Source organism: Pseudorca crassidens, chromosome 4 (assembly GCF_039906515.1).
Source record: "Pseudorca crassidens isolate mPseCra1 chromosome 4, mPseCra1.hap1, whole genome shotgun sequence".
Classification (NCBI taxonomy): Eukaryota; Metazoa; Chordata; class Mammalia; order Artiodactyla; family Delphinidae; genus Pseudorca; species Pseudorca crassidens.
In genome coordinates this window covers 121,821,579-121,845,500 of record NC_090299.1, presented here as the reverse complement: position 1 = coordinate 121,845,500, position 23,922 = coordinate 121,821,579, and the positions used below count along the sequence as shown (strand labels likewise).

At 39.9% G+C, this 23,922-nt stretch overlaps 1 protein-coding gene across 1 annotated transcript in view; it reads right to left on the bottom strand.

Moving 5' to 3' along the window:
• Positions 1–23,922, bottom strand: part of DCHS2 (dachsous cadherin-related 2) — a 134,650-nt gene that overhangs the window by 53,689 nt on the left and 57,039 nt on the right. Inside the window, exons 11-13 of the mRNA XM_067734645.1 lie at positions 22,199–22,333; positions 21,779–21,988; positions 14,123–14,980 (exon numbers count right to left, since the gene is read on the bottom strand). Coding sequence (XP_067590746.1) covers positions 14,123–14,980; positions 21,779–21,988; positions 22,199–22,333 — 1,203 coding nt within the window. The remainder of the gene's footprint in view (positions 1–14,122; positions 14,981–21,778; positions 21,989–22,198; positions 22,334–23,922) is intronic.

The following is a 23,922-nucleotide window of genomic DNA, read 5'->3' as shown; positions in this document are numbered from 1 at the left end:
ACCATAATTAAAAAATTAAAAATGAATTTAAATCTCCTAGAAGAAAACATAGGGGTAAAATTTCATGACATTGGATTTGGCAATAATTTCTTGGATATGAGAGCAAAAGTACAGGCAACAAAAGCAAAAATAGATGAATAGGACTACATCAAAATAAAAAGCTTCCATGCAGCAAAGGAAACAATCAACAGAGTGAAAAGGCAATCTATGTAATGGGAGAAAATATTTGCAAATTATATATCTGATAAGGGGTTAATCTCCAAAATATATAAGGAACTCCTACAACTCAACAAAAAACAAAACCAATTGAAAAATGAACAAAGGGCTTGTATAGACATTTTTTCAAAGAAGATATACAAATGGCCCACTGGTACATGAAAAGATGCTCAACATCACTAATCACCAAGGAAATACAAATCAAAACCACAGTCAGATGTCACCTCACACCAATTAGGATGCCTGCTATCAAAAAAAACAAAACAAAAAAGAAAATAACAAATGTCAATAAAGGTAAGGAGAAACTGGAACCCTTGTACACTGTTGGTGGGAATGTAAAATGGTATAGCCGCTACAGAACACAGTGTGGATGATCCTCTAAAAATTAAAATTAGAACGACCATATGATCCAGCACTCCTGCTTCTGGGTATATATCCAAAGAACTGAAAACAGGATCTTAAAGACTTATCTGCACATCCATGTTCATTGTAACATTATTTACAAGCACCAAGAGGTAGAAACAACCTAAATGTCTTTAAGTGGATAAATGGATAAAGAAATGTGGTATAAACATACAATGGTATAGTACTCAACCTTAAAAAAGAAGGAAATTCTGTCTTATGGCACAACATTGATGGACATTATGTGAATTAGCCAGCCACAAAAAGACAAATACTGCATGTCTCCACTTATATAAAGTATCTAAAATAGTCAAAACCTTAGAAGCAAAAAGTAGAATGGTGCTTGCTTGGAGTGGAGGGAGAGGAAAGAGTTGTTCATGAGTGTAGAGTTTCAGTTTTGAAAGATGAAAAAGTTGGAGAAATCCACTACACAATGATATACATACTGTTAACACTACTGTACTGTGCACTTAAAAATGGTAAATTTTATGTGTTTCTTACCACAGCCAAAAAAAAAAACAGAAGAGTTGACTTTTTTCCTTCCCACCTTCTCATCATCAAAAAATGACTGAACATAGGGCTTTCCAAAAATTCTACCTCTGTGATGAGACAAAGCATGGAAAATGCTCAAAATGAGTAATTTTCCAAAATTTGTTAACAGATGAAAACTATGTTTTAAAATGTAAAAGGCATGCAATCTTGAACACATTTGCTTTTGTGAACACCTAAGGAAATAATAGTAATAATAATAATCTACCCCTGTGATGAGACAAAGCACGGAAAATGCTCAAAATGAGTAATTTTCCAAAATTTGTGAACAGATGAAAACTATGTTTTAAAATGTAAAAGGCATGCAATCTTGAACACATTTGCTTTTGTGAACACCTAAGGAAATAATAGAGGAAGTCATAAAAAGTGCTTCTTGACTTTTCATGTACTTTAGAAAAAGACACATGAGGAAGAAAACCAATATAGAATTAATACATGCAATGAGAAGTAAACAGTCTGAAATATATTTTTTAATGGGATTACAGATTTTAGTGGGCAACTTTTTCAAAAGGAGTGATTATCTGTAAATTGCTTCATTTAATCATTTAAAAATGCACTCATAACAACCTTGAGAAACGCAGTGCTAAAATGATTCCTGGAGGCCCCTACTTCCTCTCCAATTTTGTAATTTACAGAAAACTAAAACATGAAGATTCAAAACATGAGCTTGAGAATTTTCACTGTTGCTTCGATGTTGGGTCAGACTCCAGATCTTGCCTGTGGACCGGCCACTGCTGATCTCCCCTCATTTTCCAGCCATTCCCTGTCTAGGCTGCATCCCCAGGTTGATAATCAGACTTAATATTCCCTGCACTTTTAAGACCCATCCTTATTCTCCATTCAGCTCCTGGAACCCGAAAGTCAGCCAGAATCCAGAGCCTGCACATGTCCAGAAAGAAAGGTTACACAATTTTTTATATGAGTGATCAACTTTGGTTATGAGATAGCACATTTCCAATTATTTCAAGAAACAAATAAAATGGGGCCCCCAAAATCTTAAAACTGTTTCACTTAGATTATAAGAAATGCCTTTTATGAGGTTAATTTTAACGAGTCCATTTGACTGCCACAGCAGCTCTTCAGGGAGACAGAACTGCTGCCCTCAAAATAATCTGAAAGTGGGGTCAGCCTCCACAAATGACAGGTACTGACTGAGATCAAAAAGCAATGAAAGCAATGAATGGAGATTCTGATATTTCTAAGTGCTTTGTTGTTTCTGACTTACATGTAAATGAAAATTCTTTGTAGACTTTAAAGTGCAGTAAATCACCAATGTCTAAAACTCTTTCAGCTTTCAAAAACAAAATAAAATAGCCCTCTGATCTTCAGGGTTCTTAAAGCTATTGCAACATTCCTTTCTGTCCCTTCATGGACCAGCCTTGTCAAAAATGGCTGAATTCCCCATCTCCACTTCACTCTGCACTCCTCTATACTCTGGTTTCTAAAAATATTAAGTTCTAGCAACTTGGTGCTCTCCAAGGTTCACAATCCTCTCCAAAGCTGCTGAAGTCTGTTTGGCTGCACACGATTCTTGTAAACAGCCACGGCCGACTCTTGTTCACTTAGGAGGTCTCAGCTACTGGTCTTTATTCTTTGCCACATCCTGAACAATTTCAACAGAGTTTCAAACCTACTCCTCAGAATTTCCTTCCTGAACTCTTCCAGCCCTTCATTTTGCTAATTGTGTCATTCTCTTATCCTTTATATTTGATGCACGGACTTACTTTTCAGACATGCCTTCCTTTCTACCATGTTCTTACTTCCCTATGCCAAGATGGTATCCTCAGACCATCTCAGGTAACACTCTTCCCAGCTCCACCGTGGAAAGGTTCTGTGAGCGCCGTAGCCCCACTCCCAGTGGGTGGTAGCCCCACCACCTCATTCACTTCTGCTCCGGGGACAGGCCTCCGATTGAGCTAACAGTCACTTTTCAGTCCTTATCTTCCCAAACCTCAGCTGCAAATTAGATATGGTTAACCACTCCCTGCTTCTGGAATGTGCCACCTTCCTGTTTCTCTAACACCGTCCTCCCAGGAATGGTCAGCAGTGCCTCGGCCTCTCCATCTCAATCTCTTCTGTAGATGCACTGCATCTCCAACTCCTGTAAAATATTGGCATTACTTTGGATTTCTTCTCAGCCCTCTCTCTATCTATCTTTACCTCTGACTTGCACACATAATTACATGGGAGCTTCTACCAATTCACAATGTCTGTTCTATCTTCAAAGATTCTCATTTAATTGGTTTGGGGGTTGGGGGAGTTGATGTCCAGGTATCAGTAATTTTTAAAAGCTCCCCAGGTGTATCTACATGCAGCCAGGGTTGAGAACCCTGGGTCTAAATAATCAAGAAGTCCCACCGCGGCTGTCTTGGAAACACAGAGACCACATTCCCTCTTGTCTTCCCCCACCAAAGCAGTTTTACTTGGGCCCTGGTCATTCACCATGTGGATTACCACAGTACCCTTCTAAGTCATCTCTCTTTCCCAAGGCACTCTTCTTCACAAGACCTCCAAAGTGAGTTTTCTACAATATGAAAGTTTCTTTTGTCACTCTTTTGATAATTGAAAAGCCGTCAGTGTCTCTCTGGTCCAGCTCATCATTGGAAATCTCATGAGAGCTTCTGTCTAGCTGTTCCAGATGATTTGCTGCACAGGATGGTAAACTCGCCACATGCTCCTGAGTCCCCACGCCTTTGTGTGGACCACATCCCCTGCCCAGGACTAAGTGTCTTCCTCATCTTTTTTTTTTTCTTTGGCCCGGTTTTATTCTCATTTGAGCATATCCATTTTGTTTTCTTAGAAGTATAACTGTTAAATGGTGAAATGAGTTCAATAAGAATTTGGTGAACACCTACTAGAAGCAAGCTCTTTTCTGGTTCTGTTCATAGTGGGAAGCTTCTCCCAGCTACTCCAGGCTGTACTTTCATCTCCATGTCTTACAATTATAACTGTTGGTAACAATGAAGTAAAATGTTTTGGAGATTTCAAAGTGCTTATTTGGTCATCAAAACTATCTTCTAAGAGAAGCGATGAAAGAGATGTTCAAAGGTCTTTACAAGGATGACAACCTGTTTCCTATACCTTTAAAAAAATGAGTACTGAGCACACAACATTGTGTATACAGTCACCATGTATCTGGCATCCTCAAGAACAGAGATAAGAGTGCTCTTTAAGAACTTAAAATGAATGAAGCAGAGTTCAGTTTTACACAGTACAACTTAGATGTGCAAAGAAGCAATAATTTCTATATTTCTTATGATGGGTCTAATATTCTTTAGAAGCCCCACCCTAATGGACAACAGAGAAAAAGGGCCGTCTTACCATGCTATTAATGTCATCTCAGTCTGTTCCCTTGAAACAGTACTTTCAGGTAACTTAGCAGCTTTGGGATGCATGCTCAGTCTTTGAGGCTCCCTCCCTGTTGCATTGCTGCTGCTCTGTAAGATGACACTGCTGGGGGGAGACTGGCAGTGATGAGGTGGGATCTTTGTGTGCTGTCCACTGGCTTTTAGAATTTGTCTCCAGGCAGTGAATCTCATCTTTCATGTCAACATGTACAGGCTCAGAACTCTACCCTGCTAGCCTGGCCCCACTGCAGCTGTTTTTGATGTTGTAGTTTTTTGATACTGGCATGTTATGTAACCCTGCGTTTCAGCTGTCTACCCAACAGATTTGGGGAGGGGCTCATCTCATCACTTGCAGCCGTGGTCCTCATGGCAGTCAGCTGGCCTGTACTATGAATTAATCTGTGTCCACAGTGGGAATGCTGGGACTATGGGCGGGTCTTCTAGGCCTTGCAAGAGCCAAACAGGAATGGAACACTCACTTGTGCCTTCTTTTTACCTAAACACATTGCCCATTTTAGTCTGCTCCCACTAACTCATGTTAGGAAAAAGCTACCCCGTGAGGCAGTGTCCTCCCAGAGTTCCAAAGTGTCCTCTACTTTTAGCTTTTCCTAGGCTGTCTCACTGGCTCCCTCCAGGATGACAGCTTTGGGGAAGGGGGCCCGGGATGCTTGTGGCTGACCACTTGTTTCCTACATCTTTTCTCATTGGCCTTCCTGCATTCCCCAGCAAGTAGATGGAATGGTCTTTCCTTTCCTTCCATGTGGCAGATTTCTTCAGGAGCCATCTTTGTTTATTCTAAGGACCACTCATTTTGCTTGTCAGAGGCAGAATATTCTCTTTTTGCATTTTTGCTGTAACCTAATGTATCCAAAACAAGTGGATGTCTCTTGCAGAATAGGTGGAAGGTCTTATCCACAGACAGGCAATACAAATATAGTTCAAAAATATTAACCCTCAGGACAAGAACAGAGTTGGATGAATGACACTACTCAGCTTTAAGACTATAAAGCTACAATAATCAAGACAGTGTGGTATTAGTGAAAGAATAGACAAATAGACCAATAGAAGTGAATAGAGACCCATGTAAATACAGTCAATTGATCTTTGACAAAGGAGCAAAGGCAATACAATGGAGAGTCTTTTCAATAAATGGTGGTAGAACAACTAGGCTTCCACATGCCAAAAAAAAAAAAGAATCTGTACACAGACCTTCCACCCTTTAAAAAATTAACTCAACATGGGTTACAGACCTAAATTCAAAATGTTAAAATAAAAAACTCCTAGACACTGGAGGAAACCTAGGTGACTCTGGGTTTGGGGATAACTTTTTAGATACCACACTAAAGGCAGGATCCCTGAAAAATAGAATTAATATGTTGGTCTTTATTAAAATTAAAATTTTCTGCTCTGCAAAAGACAATGCCAAGAGAATTAAAAGACAAGACATATTCTGGGAGAAAATATTTGCAAAAGACATATCTGATAAAAGCCTGCTATCCAGAATATACAAAGAACTCTTAAAAGTCAGCAATAAGAAAACAAACAAGCTGATTAAAAATGGACAAAAGACCTTAAAAGACACTCAACAAAGGAGATATACAGATGGCAAGTAAGCATATGAAAAGATGCTCCCCATCATATGTCATCAGGGAAATGCAAATTAAAATGAGATACAACCACACATCTATTAGAATGGCCAAAATACACAACACTGAAAGCACCATATGCTGGCAAGGATGTGGAGCAACAGGAACTCTCATTCATTGCTGTGGGAAATCAAAATGGTACAGCCACTTTGGAAGACAGTTTGGCATTTTCTCACAAAACTAGACATACTCTAACCATAAGACCCAGGAATCAAACTCCTTGGAATTTACCCAAAGGAGTGGGAAATTTATGTCTATACAAAAACCTGTACATTGGTTTCTGTAGCAATTTTATTCGTAATTGCCAAAACTTGGAAGCTACCAAGATGTCCTTCAGTAGATGAATAGATAAATAAACTGCAATATCTAGACAATGGAATATTATTCAGTGCTGAAAAGAAATGAGCTATCAAGCAGTGAAAAGACATGGAAGAAACTTATGTGCATATTACTAAGTAAAAGAAGCTAATTTTAATAGGCTACATACTGTATGATTTCAACTATGTGACATTCTGCAAAAGGCAACATTATGGACACAATAACAAGATCAGCGGTTGTCTGGGTTTGGGGCTGGAGGTATGGGGGAAAGGATGAACAGACAGAGCATGTTTTTTTTTAGGGCAGTGAAACTACTCTGTATGATACTATAATGGTGGATACATGTCATTATACATTTGTCCAAACCCATAGAATGTAAAACAACAAGGTTGAACCCTAATGTAGACTATAGACTTTGGGTCATTATGATGTATCAGTGTAGGTTCACTGATTTTAACAAGTGTGCCACTCTGGGAAGGATGCTGGTAATAAGGGAAGGAATGCATGTACTGGGGCAAGGGGTACATGGGAAATCTCTGTTATCTTCCCCTCAATTTTACTGTGTACCTAAACAGTCTTTAAAAAGTAGTTGTTAAAAAAACATTAACCCTGTTACATCGCTAAACAAAATATAATGGTTCAGAAGAGAGTTATGCAAAATCACCTGAAAAAATAAAATCGTTCCCATGGCAGAAGGCTTGATGGAGGTGTTAAGACACCAGAAGAAGATATGTGTGGCCAAAAAGAAGTCAATGAGCAAAAATGACACAAATGAACTTATTTAACAAAATAGACTCACAGACTTAGAAAACAAACTTATGGTTACCAAAGGGAAAAGGTGGGGAGGGAGATAAATTAAGAGTTTGGGTTTAACATATACAAACTACTATATTTAAAATAGATAACCAACAAGGACCTACTGTATAGCACAGGGAACTCTGCTCAATATTCTGTAATAACCTAAATGGGAAAAGAATTTGAAAAAGAATAGATATATGTATAGGTATAACTGAATCACTTTGCTGTACACCTGAAACTAACACAACATTGTAAATCAACTCTACTCCAATATAAAATAAGAAAATTTAAAGTAAAAAATAAAAAGCAAGTTAATGAGCAACGGAAGACCAGACAGTCATGAAGGCATCACAAAATTCTACTTGGCAGTGCTGCATGAGTTCTTTCTGAAGAAAGGGTAACACAGGCTGATGACATTCAACACTTGAATCACATCCTGCTTGAACTATTTAGGATTAACAAGCAACCTTCTGAGTACAGTTTGGGTTCCTGTGTCCTTTTTCCTACAAAGAGAGAGCTGGTCATCCTGACATGACTACTATAATCCAGATGGCAATCATAGTTCTTCTGTAAATAAAGGAAATGCACTCTCGCTTATGTATCGGTCTCCTTCCTAACAGTTAGTAACCCCTAACCTCAGGGGAAGAACTCCCTGGTTTGTTAAGATGAGGCCTTGAGCCAGGTGGCTGAGGCTCAGATGTGGGACTGGGGTTAATTTACAAAACTGAAAAATTCCTTGTGAGATGTTCACCTTCTTTTGAGAGGACTTGACCTTGTAAGGCCTTTCTCCTTCTGTCTCCTCCAGAGCTATCTTAGAATCATAGGTAAGGTGATGGAATTTGACACTGTTTGACAATGGCTAGTTAGATGGCACTGATTCCAGTGAATTTCATTCCAAACAGGGGACTGGCCTTAAAGAATGGAATAGGAATGATAGATACTATTTGCTTCCCTCTTTTCATTATCATAAGTTATACGTTGGGCCCTGTTCCAAAGCCGTGGATGACATAGAGACAGCACTTCCAAAATTATGGGAACTCTGTCACCTTGGAAAGTACAGTTCTTACCTGGTTTGGGGACCAGGTGGAAAAGAAAGGAGTGGTAGGGATTTAGAAACTGCAAATATTTCATTGCTGTTAAATAACTGCTAAGTAACAACTGGCTGCTCTGGTGCGAATGTATAGCCAGCTAACTTTATAGAATTCAATCAAGGATTTGGGACAGAAAGAAGGTAACAATAACAATGAAAACTGTGACTAGTACCCTCACATGACTTCACTTGATCCTTACGGTTTCTCTGTGAGTCAGTTGTTATTATTTCCACTCTCTAGAAGGAGAAAGAGAACTTGCCCATCCTGGGCAGGAGAACAGTAGAGACTCACTCAGCTACATTAAGTCCTATCGCAATGTCCATACTCCACGTACGTGCACCCCACCTTACCGACAGTAGGAGCCAGAATTCTGGATCAATTGCCAAAGGGCCAGAAGAAAGGTTTTCCTCCAAAATATCAAGATCTAATTTGTTTATGAGACAATAGTAAATATATTTTACTAGTTAGAATGCACTCCTGTATCATCATCATGTTTTCATTTTATCTCAAGTCTTTTAATGTCTGACTATTCCATTTTTAATCAGGCAATTCATAATTTCAATGTTTCCTCTCTAGTAATTATTAAAAATGCATGAAGTTGTGAAAAGTCCACATTGGGGACTACGGTTGCTGATTCACCCTCATTGGTATAACCAAAGCTCTGGAAGTGGAAAAGAAGAAATAAAAGCTGGCTTCTAGAAGGTTCATTTAAATGGTTTAATGGATTGGAATGTCACAGACAACCAAGTGGTTTATATTTCACTTCAAAAAGATTCAGAATGGTTATATTTCGTCTCATGTGGGTAAAAAAGGAACAGCAGGTGGTAAGGGTAAAGAGCGGGGAATCATTTGGGCTTCAGCTTTTCTTGTCACCTTGCTGTATGGCCAGCCTCTCCCTTACAGGCAACTGGCACCTTCTGAAATGACTCTTTCTGTGAATAAATGAACATTTCATGACTTAAAGAGACCTTACCTACTGAAGGGTTTCTTCTAAAATGCTATAAACTATAAAAAATTATATATACGTATGTATATATATATATATATAAATCTATTTTTGAACTATGTACTGTTTTAAACAATTGAAGTGTTAAGTTTAATGTTGTTAATAGATGAAAATAATGTCAATCAAAACTCAAACTTGTGGGCTTTCCAAGAAAGAAAAGTTAAACAAATATAAATACATTAGAGTTATTTATTTTAACGTTTTATTTTCTTTAAAAAAATCTAAATGTTAAAAGCAGTTTAGGGTAATAGGATTTATGAAGATACAGAACATAATTCACTCGGGATGTCAGGCGGTGCCTGCCGGATGGGATGCTTGACTGAACCACAGATGATGTGAGCTTCCAATAGGCACATATGTTTCCTTTGAAAATAAAGATTAAAGTTGCAGATGTATTTGGGACAGAAATAATTCTGGAAGTTATAAAATGCTATTAAATAATGTATATCAAGGCCATTCTAACACTGATCAATGGGTTTACAATCTCTTAAAACCACTGGAATCCAAATTTTAAAAAAATCACCTTCTGGTGTCCATGATATGATCTGGCAATATGTATGAAATTCATGCTCCAGGCAAAGCTTTGGCCAGCTTGAAATATTTGGGGCATATGTCAATCAGTACATTACGCACTTTGTTGTCGTTGTTCACTGGGGCCTAGGGAATCCTGCCCACCCTGGTGTAGGTTAGCTGCATCTAATCAGATTCAACAGCCTTCTTAACCACCATCCTTTCCTCCTCTAGTTCTCCTTCCTGTCATATGCTGCAGCTTTTAGGCTACTCTCCCCTTAGCCTCCATGCCCTTCACACGTCATAACTGCTCTTCAAAGCAAGGTCCCAACCCATTGCTTCTGATGTCTTGAAAAGTATATGGATATTTATGGGTACCATATGCTGTATTCCTGCCAGGTATTAACCTTGCTTATGTGTAAGATTTAATAAACAAATTTTAAGAGTGTTAAGTTCTATTAAAAAGGTAGCCGTCAAATTTAGTTCAGTAATTCTAAATACAAGAGGACTAAGAAGGACAACTCTAATCAGAGGTCAAAGAAAACACAATGATGCAATAGCAGAATAGAGGCTTCTGCCCATGTATTCATTAGTTTTTCTGAATGAACTGAAACAGGAGGCCCACCTTCAGAGGTAAGAAAGTAATTTAGTCTTCACTGTCTTCTGCCCTAGTTTTATTTTTTATCTCAGACCAGGTTACTCTTCGCCACATTGATTACTCCCAACTGTTACGGCTGGGGGTAGACGGAAGGTTGAGTGATGAGAAACAGACCAAAGTAGGGGTAGTTTCCTTCCCATAAAGGCAACCGCTACAGACAGAGTGAGTCTCGGACACAGAAATGAATGGCGCACTGCAAAGATGAAAACAGGTGAATAATTTCCCCTTCCACAGCAGTTTTTATTAGGGTTATTATTAAATCATTTCTGAATTCAACCACAAATATTATTATACTTACTAACCCATAACTTAATGTCATACCGAAATATTTTCTTTGGTGTGCTTTAGATATTGACTTTTATTTAGGTTTAATCCTGCAAACAAATTAATCGTGGGTGACGTGAGAAAGGATATCTTTTTGTTTGTTTGTTTGTTTGTTTGTTTTTTGCGTTACGCAGGCCTGTCACTGTTGTGGCCTCTCCCGTTGTGGAGCAACAGGCTCCGGACGCGCAGGCTCAGCGGCCATGGCTCACGGGCCCAGCCGCTCCGCGGCATGTGGGATCTTCCCGGACTGTGGCACGAACCCGTGTCCCCTACATCGGCAGGCGGACTCTCAACCACTGCGCCACCAGGGAAGCCCAAGAAAGGATATCTTAATTAGGAAATGGCCAGGTACATTACTCAATTTTTAGAAATTTCATTTACTAATGTGAAAAAGTGTGACACAATGATGAGTCCTGTGCCAATTCTTTTGAGTGATAATTTATTTAATGCCTACTACTCTGCAGAATTTATATTGGATGAGAATGTTCATTAGCCGTGGTTGGAGATCTCATTATGTAAAGAATAAGTGAAGAACTAGAGACGGGAAAACTATTTTGAGTAAAAGCCAAAGACCCCCCCCCCCTCAGTGATCTACAAGGCCCTGCCTGGTCCATTAGCTTCTGACCTTCATTTTTTACCATTCTTCACTTTGCTTACTCTGCTCCAGTCACACAGTCCTCTTTACTGTTCTTTGAGCAAACCAGGTGGGTTCCCACTGGATTTCTCCTTTTTTTTTTTTTCGGAAATGCTCTTCCCCCAAATATACGAATGGCTACCTCCTCTCTTTAAGTCTTTGCCTAAATGTCACTTGCTCAATGATGCCTTCCCTAACCTGCTATCTAAAATTGCATTTGTGCCCTCCCCCAGCACCCCTTGCTCTGCCTCTTTATACCATAGCTCTTAACACCGTCTAGCATACACTACATTTTAGTTATTTATTACGTTCATTGATATTGTCTCTTTACCCCTGCTAGAATGTAAGCCTCACAAGGACAAGCATCTTTGTCTTTTAGTTCACTAACATATCCAGTAGAAGAGGACCTGGCACAAAATATGCAATAAAAATTTTATTGAAGGAGCAAATAAAATATCTGAAGAGTGACTGTGTAGATCAGTGGAGTGCTCCAGAGTGCAGGACTAAGATTTATGGACAGACATAGAGGAGGCAGATCTGGGTTCAATGCAGGAATGACTTTTCACATGAAAGGGTTTTCCAACATTGTCATGCAATCAAATCACCTGCAGAGTTTGTTAAAAATGATAGTTCCTGGACCCCAGACCTACCGAAGCAGAAACTTCAGGGATCATCACAGAGTGCCTGTTTCACACACAAGTTCAAGAACCACTGTCCTAAACTTTCAGTCACTGAAATATTCAAGTAGAGACTGAAAGGTCTTGTGTCAAGGGTATTTAGGAAAAAAAAAATGTTTCTATGTTCATTGCAGACAAAAGCTGGGCTCAAAAATTCTATGATTTTTTTTTTTTCGGTACGCGGGCCTCTCGCTGTTGTGGCCTCTCCCGTTGCGGAGCACAGACTCCGGATGCGCAGGTTCAGCGGCCATGGCTCACGGGCCCAGCCGCTCTGCGGCATGTGGGATCTTCCCAGACTGGGGCACGAACCTGTGTCCCCTGCATCGGCAGGCGGACTCTCAACCACTGCGCCACCAGGGAAGCCCAAAAATTCTATGATTTTATCAGATCAATTTCAAGATTGATTCATATATTTTGTGCTGTATTATTTAGAAAATGTCACCTTTCCTTTCTATCAGGCTCTGCTCTGGGGTTGGGATGTATACCTCTCCAGAGGTACAGAAACAGAGCTCTAAGGAGTATCTCATGTTATTTAACATTTAACTCTTATGCAGAAATCTCATCACACCTAAGTATATGGGTGGACATTTCTAGTTATTTTGGAAGTCGCTATTATTTCATTTAATGAAGGTAATTGCAATTTACCCTTAATTATGTTTAGAATCAATAAGAGGCCTTCCGAATAAGCAGCCCATGAGATAACCATAATTCAAAAGAAGATCAAAGGTTAATAATCTGCAACTGAGAAGAACCCTAATTTGACATTCGATATTAAATTGAATATTCTCTTTTCATAAAGAATATAACGTGTAACAAAATATTTTCACTATGAAATGTATAGATCAATTTCAGAAAAATGAAGGTTGCCTTTTAAATAGTGGTTGTTTTAAGTACGGATAAAGTGAAACTGAACCCAAAATGACAAAATAAAAACAAAAAATGACTGGAGAAAGCAAACAGCACAAATCAGACTGTCGCAGGCAAACTCGTTCTCTCCCAAGCCCTGGAGTCCATGTGCTTTGCCCTCTGGCTGGCTGAAAGGTTCAGAAGATTTATTTCTCAACTCTCTAGTTAGATATAATTACCTAGATTGGATTTCTTTCAATCCACAACTATATACAAATGGTTTTTTTTGCTTTGGGCTAGAAAGATCATTTAAATTAATTTTTTTATGTTTCCCATTATGGCATACATTTGAGTAGGGAAATAACTGAAAAATATTTTAGCATTATGAGGAAAAATAGTTACCATTCACTGAAGCCTGTTCTGAGTAGTATAATCTGTGCCAAATTCTTTGAAGATCAGATATTACTGCACTGTTTGAAAGCAATGCTGACTGTATCAAAATGAGGTATAATATAAAATGAAGTATAATAATAATAATAACAGCAGTTCCCATATATTACATGTTGATTCTGAGTCAGATACTGTTTTAAGTGCTTTATGTGAACTGGCTTATTCAGTCTTATACCCTAATGAGGTGGGCACCAAACTTATCCTTAATTTGCAGATTAGGAAACTGAGGCAGAGACATCCAGCTGCCCAAGGACACACAGTGACAGTCACTGAACCACAACATACTTCACCTTTCATTGTACTTCTAGGAAAGTACTTTAGGAAATGTACAGTTGTTCAGAATTCATAAACATTTAAATAAAAGGGTTTTTATTTGAGATTTTAAATTTAAGTTAAACTTTATGAGCCTTGAATAATTTATCTTTCAGTATTTTTACTACCTTTTGCTGTCTTTAAAGGAGAGTGTGTGTGCGTGTTTTACTGTATTTGAGTATATTTTTCTAATGACAAATTTTGAATGAAAGTTGGCATATCAAGAATTGGCTGGACTCAAAAATTCATAACTGAACCGTGATAGCGCTCGTTCTATAATCCTTAGTTTTAAGCATTTTGCCAAAACTGGGACAATGTACAAAACACTTGACACTCACCTGCCTCACAATTTTCAGGCACAATCCCATTATACACATGCTGGCTGAAGGAAATCCTTACATCTTCTCCTTCCATGTGAATGACCAAGAGACCAGTGGTTGTCCTAGCTGGGAACCCTTGGTCAACAACTTTTAACTGCAGCCAGATAGGAAAATATTCTGAAGCTGGGTTTTGCTGAAGTTGAATTTCTCCTGTGTATTCATTAATAGAAAACACTGACTGGGGCTCTGCAAAACTAAATATGACAGTTCCATTGGGCCCCAAGTCTGGGTCACTGGCTCTCAGGATGGCGGTCATCTGGTTAGTAGGTGACTGGGGGGAAAGAAAAATATCAAAGGGGTTCTGTTCCCAAACTGGATCATTGTCATTAACATCAGTGACATGTATTTTTATGATCACCATGGTGCTTCTTGAGCCCTGGACACCACAGTCTCTGGCAACAGCCTTAAATGTATGCTCAGCTCTTGCTTCTCGGTCAAGGATGTGGCTGGTTCTCAATGTGCCCGCTACGGGATCAATGGTGAATGCCCCGGAAGCCTCCTCCGCTAGAGAATACTCAGTTTGCCCATTCAGGCCTTCATCCTTGTCCACGGCAGAGAGCACAAGAACCACGGTTCCCACTTGAGCATCCTCTCTCACAGAGGCCTGGTAATGGAGCCTGGAGAAGGAAGGACTGTGGTCATTGTCGTCCAGAACTCTGACTTGCAGCTGCACCATGGAGCTCTGGGGTGGATCCCCCAGATCGGAGCACAGGATGACTAGGGTGAAGTTGCTGACTTGCTCCCGGTCCAAAGCACGAGTGATTGAGAGTTCTCCTGATGTTTCATTAATAGCAAAGTACTCATCAGTATTTCCATCTAGTAAAGAAAACAATTCAAAATACATTTGAATTCAAAAAGTAGCAGCCCTTTGCCATGAATATATATATTCATTCAACAAATATTTATTTCCTGATTATTACATCCTAGCACTTTTGTAAGTACATGATAATTAACTGTGTCTAGTGGAATGGCATTGATTACTATCCTATGGATAGACCTCTTCTGCATTTCAGAATTCCTTATTTTTGCTCTGTGTGTGTATGTGTGTGTTTCTTACATTTCTCCTTGAACTAATTTTAACATCTTTTTGGTTTGGTTTGGTATGAGAGTCATACAAATACGTCCTTTGATGGGGAGTTCTGGAGTGAGGATGACACAGAGCAAAGTCCACAGTCCACCACAGGACATAAAGTGTGAACAAAAATGCTATTTCTTGTCAAAGGCACTGATCCTGATTCTGCTTTCTCACTGTGAAAAGGAGAGAGAGAGTGGAAAATAAAAATTTATTAGGAGGTAGGATCAAGATGGTGGAGTGGGAAGAGTCTGAGCTCACCTCCTCTCAGGAAGACATCAAAACTACATAAAAAGAAACTCTCTCTGAGACTGACCTGAAGATTAGCAGAATGGCTCTTCTACAACCAAGATTACAAAGAAAGAACAATGTGGAGTCTGGTAGGAGGGGAGGAGAAGAAATCTAGTCAGGACCCACACCCCTGGTGTGTGACCCAGAAGAGGAGAAGGATTTCAGAGGCTCAGGGATCCTCCCTCAGGGGTAGGGGTTTCAGCCCCACATTGGGCATACCAGCCTTGGGGTTCAGCACTTGGAATAGAAGCCCCTTTAGGTAGTTTGAAAACCAGTGGGGCTTAATGGAAGCCTGTAGGAAACTGAGACTCTGCTCTTGAAGAGTGTGGACACTCACTTGTTTGTTCCCAGTCCCAGCACAGAGACAGCAGACTGAAACATGCCTGGTGCTCTGGCCAGCCTGTTATGACTGCTCCAGTGCACCTTACCCCTTTCTGAGACAGGCTCTTACCTCAGCCTCTCCTGCTCCAGCCCCACTCCTTAACAAGGCAGAAACCATCAGTGCACCTTGGGAGAAACCAGGGCTTGCACCAGCCTCCTATTCCAGCCCTCTGAGTCCTAGTTCCAGCCCTGGCCAAGGCAGAAACCTCTATAGCACCAAGGAGACACTACGCTCACTCAGGATTGTGGCCCCAGCCCCTCAGACCCCGGCCCCACCCCCTGACAGGGCAGTGACAGCTAGCACATCCCAAAAGAAGACATGTCCCATGATCACTTTAGATCCAGCTCTACCACCAAAGCCACTGGGCATAGGCAGACTGCATAGGGATGCTCCAACTGCTTCAACACAAAGACATGATTTCAAGACCAAGAAGGGTATGTTTTCCCTAATTTCATAGAGACAAACAAACAAAATGAGAAGAAAGTCATAGAGAGTCAAACAAAATGAGAAGACACAAGCACATGTTCCAAAGCAAAGAGCAATATAAAACACTGGGATGGGGAGGAGGGAAGCCTAATGAAACAGAAATAAGTAATTTACCTGATAAAGTGTTCAAAGCAATAGTTATAAAAATGTTCACCAAACTTAGGAAAAGAATAGATGAATACAGTGAGAACTTCAACAAAGAACTAGAAAATATAAAAAAGAGCCAATTAGAACTGAAGAATACAATAACTGAAAGGAGAAATACACTAGAAGGAATTAACAGCAGATTAAGTGATACGGAGGAACACATAAACGACCTAGAAGACAGAATAGTGGAAATCACCCTATCAGAGCAGCAAAAAGAAAAAAAGTTTAATAAGTATTATTTAAGGGACCTCTAGAACAATATCAAGCATACTAACATTCGTGTTATAGGGGTCAGAGAGGAAGAGAGAGAAAAAAGGGGCAGAAAGCATATTTGATGTAATTATAGCTGAAAACATCACTAACCTGAAAAGGAAATGTATCCAGGTCCAAGAATCACAGAGATGCCTAAACAAGATGAACCCAAAGAGACTCACACTAAGTCATTTCATAATTAAAATGGAAAAAGTTAAAGAGTGAATGACAGAATTTTAAAGACAGGAAGAGAAAAACAGAGTCACATACAAGGGAACCACGATAAATATTAGCTGACTTTTTAGCAGAAATCTTGCAAGCCAGAGGGAGTAGCATGACATATTTAAAGTGCTGAAAGGAAAGACCCTACAACCAAGAACACTCTACCCAGCAAGGTTATCATTCAGAATTGAAGGAGAGATAAAGAGTTTCCCAGACAAGCAAAAACTAAAAGAGGTTGTTGCCACTAAATTGGCTTTACAAGAAATGTTAAAGTGTCTTCTTTAAGTGAAAAAGAAAAGGCTATAAAAAGAAAATTTTTAAAAAGATGTGAAGAAAAAAAAATTTCACTGATAATTATAAATATATAGTAAAGGCAGTGAATCAACAACTTAAATAAGCTAGTACAAAGGCTAAAAGATAAAAATTATAAAATCAACAATAACTATGATAAACACTGAAGGGATATAAATAAAGATGTAAAATATGACACCAAAACATAAAGCATGTTGGGAGTGGAGTGAAAAATGTAAAGCTTTTAGGATGTGTTTGAACTTAAGCACTATCAGTTTAAAACAGCTATATGTAATTGATATATATGAACCTCATAGTAACCACAAATCAAAAATCTCCAATGGATATGCAAAAAACAAAGAGAAAAGAACCCAAACATAAAACTAAAGAGAATAGTTAAACTGTGAGGAAATAGACTAAAGGAACAAGAAAAGAACAGAGAAGAACTATAAAAACAACCAGAAAACAAGTAACAATATGGCAGGAAGTACATATCTGTGAGTAATTACTTTATGTATATAGATTAAATGCTCCAATCACAGGACATAGGGTGGCTGAATGGATAAGAAAACAAACCCATCTATATGCTGCCTACAAGAGACTCACTTCAGATCTAAAGACATATTCACTTGAAAGTAAAAAGATGGAAAAAGATACTCCATGCAAATGGAAATGAAAAGAAAGCTGTGATAACAATATGCATATCAGACAAAATGGACTTTAAAATAAAGTTAATAACAAAGACAAAGAAGGGCATCATATAAATGGGTCAATCCAAGAAGAAGATATATCATTCATAAACATAAATGCACCTAGTACAAGAGCACCTAACTATATAAAGCAAATATTAACACACATAAAGGGAGAAACTGACAGAAATACAATAACAGTAGAGAACTTTAATACCCCATTTACATAAATGAACAGATCATTCAGAAAGAAAATCAATAAGGGACACATCAAATGACACAGTAGATCAGAAGAAGTTAATAGATATCTACAAAACATTCCATTAAAAACAGCAGAAAACACATTCTTTTCAAGTGCACATAAAACATTCTCCAGGACAGATCACATGCTAGGCCACAAAAAAAATCTTCAATACATTTAAGAAGATTGAAATCATATCAAGTATGCGTCTTTTCTGACCACAGTGGTATGAAACTAGAAATCAATTACAAGAAGGAAACTGGAAAACACACAAACATGCGGAGACTAAAAAACATACTACTAAAAAACCAATGGGTCAACAAAGAAATCAAAGAGGAAATAAAAAAAAAATACCTTGAGATGAATGAAGAGAAAAACACAACTTTCCAAAATCTATGGGACACAGCAAAAGCAGTTCTAAGAGGGAAGTTTATAGTAATTCAAGTCTAACTCAAGAAACGAGAAAAATCTTAAATAAACAACCTAACTTTTCATCTAAAGGAACTAGAAAAAGAAGTACAAAGTCCACAGAAGGAAGGAAATAATAAAGATGAGAGCAGAAGTAAATAAAATAGAGACCAAAAAAAAAAAAAAAAGAAAGAAAAGCTCAGTGAAACTAAGAGCTGTTTTTTTTTAAAGATAAACAAAATTGATAAAACTGTTAGCCAGACTCATCAAGAAAAGAAGAGAAAGTCTAAGTAAATAAAATTAGAAATGAAAGAGGAGAAATTACCACTGATATCACAGAGATACAATCATAAGAGAATACTACTGACAGGTATACAGCAGCAAATTGGACAACTTAGAAGAAATGGAAGAATGCCTAGAAACATACACACTTCCAAGACCAAAGTAATGAAATTGAATCAATAATCAAAAAACTCCCAACAGGGGCTTCCCTGGTGGCGCAGTGGTTGAGAGTCCGCCTGCCGATGCAGGGGATATGGGTTCGTGCCCCAGTCCGGGAGGATCCCACATGCCGTGGAGCAGCTGGGCCCGTGAGCCATGGCCGCTGAGCCTGCACGTCTGGAGCCTGTGCTCCGCAACGGGAGAGGCCACAGCAGTGAGAGGCCTGCGTAATGCAAAAACAAACAAACAAACAAACAAAAAAAACAAAGAAACTCCTAACAAATCAGAGTAGGACCACACCAGAATTTGAGGGTTTCTATCAAACACTTAAGGAAAAGTTAATACCTATCTTTCCCAAACTATACCAAAAATTGAAGAGAAGGGAACACTTCCAAACTCATTCTATGAAGCCCTAATATCAAAACCAGACAAAGACACTACAAAAATAAATTATCAGGCCAATATTCCTGATGAACATAATGCAAAACCCTCAACAAAAATATTAGCAAACTAAATTCAACAATACATATAAAGGATTTTTAATCATGATCAATTGAAATTTATTCCAGGGATGCAAGGATGGTTCAATATCTGCAAATCAATCAAGGTGTTACACCACATCAAAAAAGGGGAGGATAAAAGCCATATGATCATCTCATTTGACATAGAAAAAGCATTTTGCCGAACTCAACATCCATTTATGATAAAATCTCTTATCAAAGTTGGTAAAGATGAAACATACCTCAACATTATAAAGGCCATACATGACAAGCCCACAGCTGACATCAAACTCAACATTGAAAAGCTGAAAACTTTTCTTCTAAGATCAGGAATAAGACAAGCATTCCCACTCTCATCACTTCTATTTAACATAGTATTGGGAGTCATGGAGAGGGGCAAAGTGGGTGAAGGGGAATCATGGGTACAAACTACTAGGTATAAAATAAGTTACAAGGATGTAATGCACAGCACTGGGAATACTCAATATTTTATAATAACTTTGTATGGAGCATAATCTGTAAAAACATTGAATTATTATGTTGAACATCTGCAACTGTAAGTCTACTATACTTCAATTTTTAAAATGTCCTTTAATGGGACTTAGATCTAGGGTACAGTCAAGATAGGGAGATATTGAGGTCCAGTGGTAACTGAAAACAGGAACTGGATGAAATGACCAGAAAGAGTGTGTCTATGAGAAAAGAAAAAGATATGCCAAAAAGATCCAGAAAACTCTAACAAGTCAGAGAACCACCAGAAGAACAAGGACATTGGGAAGAGTTGTCTAGAAAGACAGATGAAGGACCAAAAGAAAGTAAGTGGCTTTCTGAAGTCAAGGTGAGACCAAGTGTCCAGGGCATGGTGCACAAAGACACAAAGCAATACAATTAAATTAAGAACTGAGGGCTTCCCTGGTGGAGCAGTGGTTGAAAGTCCGCCTGCTGATGCAGGGGACACGGGTTCGTGCCCCGGTCTGGGAAGATCCCACATGCCGTGGAGCGGCTAGGCCTGTGAGCCATGGCCACTGAGCCTGCGCGTCCAGAGCCTGTGCTCCACAACGGGAGAGGCCACAACAGTGAGAGGCCCATGTACCGCAAAAAAAAAAAAAAAAAAAAAAAAAATTAAGAACTAAGAAAGGTCCAATGCATTTGGCGACAACGGGATCTTTTATGTCTCTGGAAAGGGTAGTTTCGCTGGAGTGACTTCAGTGGAACACATTTTACAGCAGGCTAAGAAATGAAAGTAAAGACACAGAAACCAGAGTGTAGACAACAATTTTCAAGAAGTTTGACTGTGAAGGAAAAGAGACAGTGAGTGAAGGGAGATGCTTTTCAAGATGGGAAATACTGGAAATACTGATGGGAAAAGCCAGTAGAGAGGAACTGTTGACCATTTGGGAAAGGGAAGTGAATGGTCAAAAAGAATGTCCTTGATGCTGTGCGAGGTGACAGGTGCTGTTTGGGGATTGCTTGTAGCTGGTCCTCAACAAGATAAATACAAAGAAATTAAGAGTAAGTATTTAGAAAATTTTATAGCAACATGAGAGAATAATCTTATGTCTTCATAATACAGTAATAGTTTTTAAAAACTGGGGCTTGCATTTTGTATGCCTCTGATTTTTTCTCCCAGTAATTTATAATTATTGGATTTTACAAAAGTATCAGTTATATCAGATTGGAAATTTCAAAAAACACAAACCCTGGTCCTTAACCACAATTGGTAGTGTAGAAGTTCCTAAAGACTTTGATCTCTGGGGTATTGTTGTAGATCTGAAGTGTTTCATTGGTCTGCAGATCTGGGAATTGTTTTTCTACTCATGTCCTCTAGGCCTGAAAGAAAATCTTGACTGTTCAAAATAATAAAAATAAGTGATCATACGAGAGAAGTGAAAATAGAGAAAAAGTGAAAATAGAAAACAAAAGCTATCTGTTCCATCTGTACATGCACTAATATTAGTGGATTACTAACAGCGAGAGTTGTCAAGGGCAGATTTTTGAGGAGTTTGGAGGGCACTGGATCAGGGTGGCTGTGGGGAGGAGGAGATGAGACCCAGGGCACCAAACAGTTCTTAGCAGCTGTGCGTTCTGTAAACACTGCACTAGATATCAAATGCTGAATGCACTCCATGAAGTGTGTGTCAACCGAGTTGGTATCCTGGGGAGGCGGGTATTTAAATAAAGATAATACTTACCAATTATGTGATACCTGACAGCTCCATTATTGCCAGCATCCATATCAGAGGCCAAAACAGTGTAGACAAGCCCTGGCTCTTGGTTTTCCAGAACCTCAATGTCATGCCTGGGGACAATAATCTCCGGTGCGTGATCGTTTTCATCTCCCACTGTGCAGAGAATTGTTGTAGTCCCAGACAGAGCAGGGGCTCCCCCATCACGTACAAGTACTGACAAGGAACAAAAGACGGCACAGATGGTGGCCATTAATTCATACCTAAAATATGCTGCCCTAACCAGACAGCAACAGACCAAATTAACCGGGTAGCACTGGGTCAATAATATTTTATTTAAAGACAACCTACTGAAATGTAAAATTTCCCCTCTCAGTGGCCTGCTGCCTGTTTTTGTTTGTTTAGCACAGTCAAGGGATCCCTTACCTCGAAGGGTGAGGACTTCCTGAACTTCTCTGTCAAGTGTGGTTGTTGTCACCACCTCCCCAGTGTCAGGATTTATCTCGAACAACCCGAATAAAGCACCTGGCATGATTTCAAACTGAAGCTTGGAATTGATTCCTAAAGGAAAATATAGAGGAAAAACTCAGCCATTATCCCCTTGGAATCCATCTGTCTCTTCTCCTTTTTCCTATGAACATGTTAGGCCATAGATTAAAAAAGGCAAGACACGTAACCTTCAAATTAAGGTCAGAAACAAAAACAAAAATTTACAACAACTCTTTTGGCTGGTCTTGCTAAATAAAAGTCTCCTGGCTGAAATGCTGGATTTTCAAAAATCCTTCCCACAGTGAATGCTTAAGATTTTCTCCCTCCCATAAAAAATTTCTTATGAGTGTGCAACCCTATAACATATTCCTAATTACTCCTGCTAACACCTAATTGTGATTTAATGGCATCATTATAAGCTTGCAGGGCAAATGGCAATTTCTGTAGGTGGACCCTCTGTTTAAAAGCTTGTGCCCAAAGAGCTTCAAGATAGAGGAAGAGTAAGATGTGGAGATCACCCTCCTCCCCACAAATACATCAGAAATACATCTACATGTGGAACAACTCCTACAGAACACCTACTGAATGCAGGCGGAAGACCTCAGACCTCCCAAAAGGCAAGTGACTCCCCACGTACCTGGGTAGGGGAAAAGAAAAAAGAAAAAAACAGACACAAAAGAATAGGGACGGGACCTGCAATAGGGAGGGAGCTGTGAAGGAGGAAAGGTTTCCATACACTAGGAAGCCCCTTTGCAGGCAGAGACTATGGGTGACGGAGGGGGGAAGCTTCGGAGCCATGGAGGAGAGCGCAGCAACAGAGGTGCAGAGGGCAAAGCGGAGAGATTCCCGCACAGAGGATCGGTGCCGACCGGCACTCACCAGCCCGAGAGGCTTCTCTGCTCACCCGCCGGGACGGGTGGGGGCTGGGAGCTGAGGATCGGGCTTCGGAGGTCGGATCCCAGGGAGAGGGCTGGGGTTGGCTGCGTGAACACAGCCTGAAAGGGGCTAGTGCATCACAGCTAGCCGGGAGGGAGTCCGGGAAAATGTCTGGAGCTGCAAGAGGCAAGAGACATTTTCTTGCCTCTGTGTTTCCTGGTGCGCGAGGAGAGGGGATTAAGAGCACCGCTTAAAGGAGCTCCAGAGACGGGCGCGAGCTGCGGCTATCAGCGCGGACCCCAGAGACGGGCATGAGACGCTAAGGCTGCTGCTGCCGCCACCAAGAAGCCTGTGTGCAAGCACAGGTCACTCCCCACACCTCCCCTCCTCGGATCCTGTGCAGCCCGCCACTGCAGGGTCCCATGATCCAGGGAAAACTTCCCCGAGAGAACACACGGTGTGCCTCAGGCTGGTGCAACGTCATGTTGGCCTCTGCTGCCGCAGGCTCGCCCTGCATCCGTACTCCTCCCTTCCCCAACCCTGAATGAGCCCGAGCCCCCGAAGCAGCTGCTCCTTTAACCCCATCCTGTCTGAGCGAAGAACAGATGCCCTCCGGTGACCTACACGCAGAGGCAGTGTCAAATCCAAAGCTGAACCCCAGGAGCTGAGCGAACAAAGAAGAGAAAGGGAAATTTCTCCCAGCAGCCTCAGGAGCCGCGGATTAAATCTGCACAATCATCTTGATGTACCCTGCATCTGTGGAATACCTGAATAGACAACAAGTC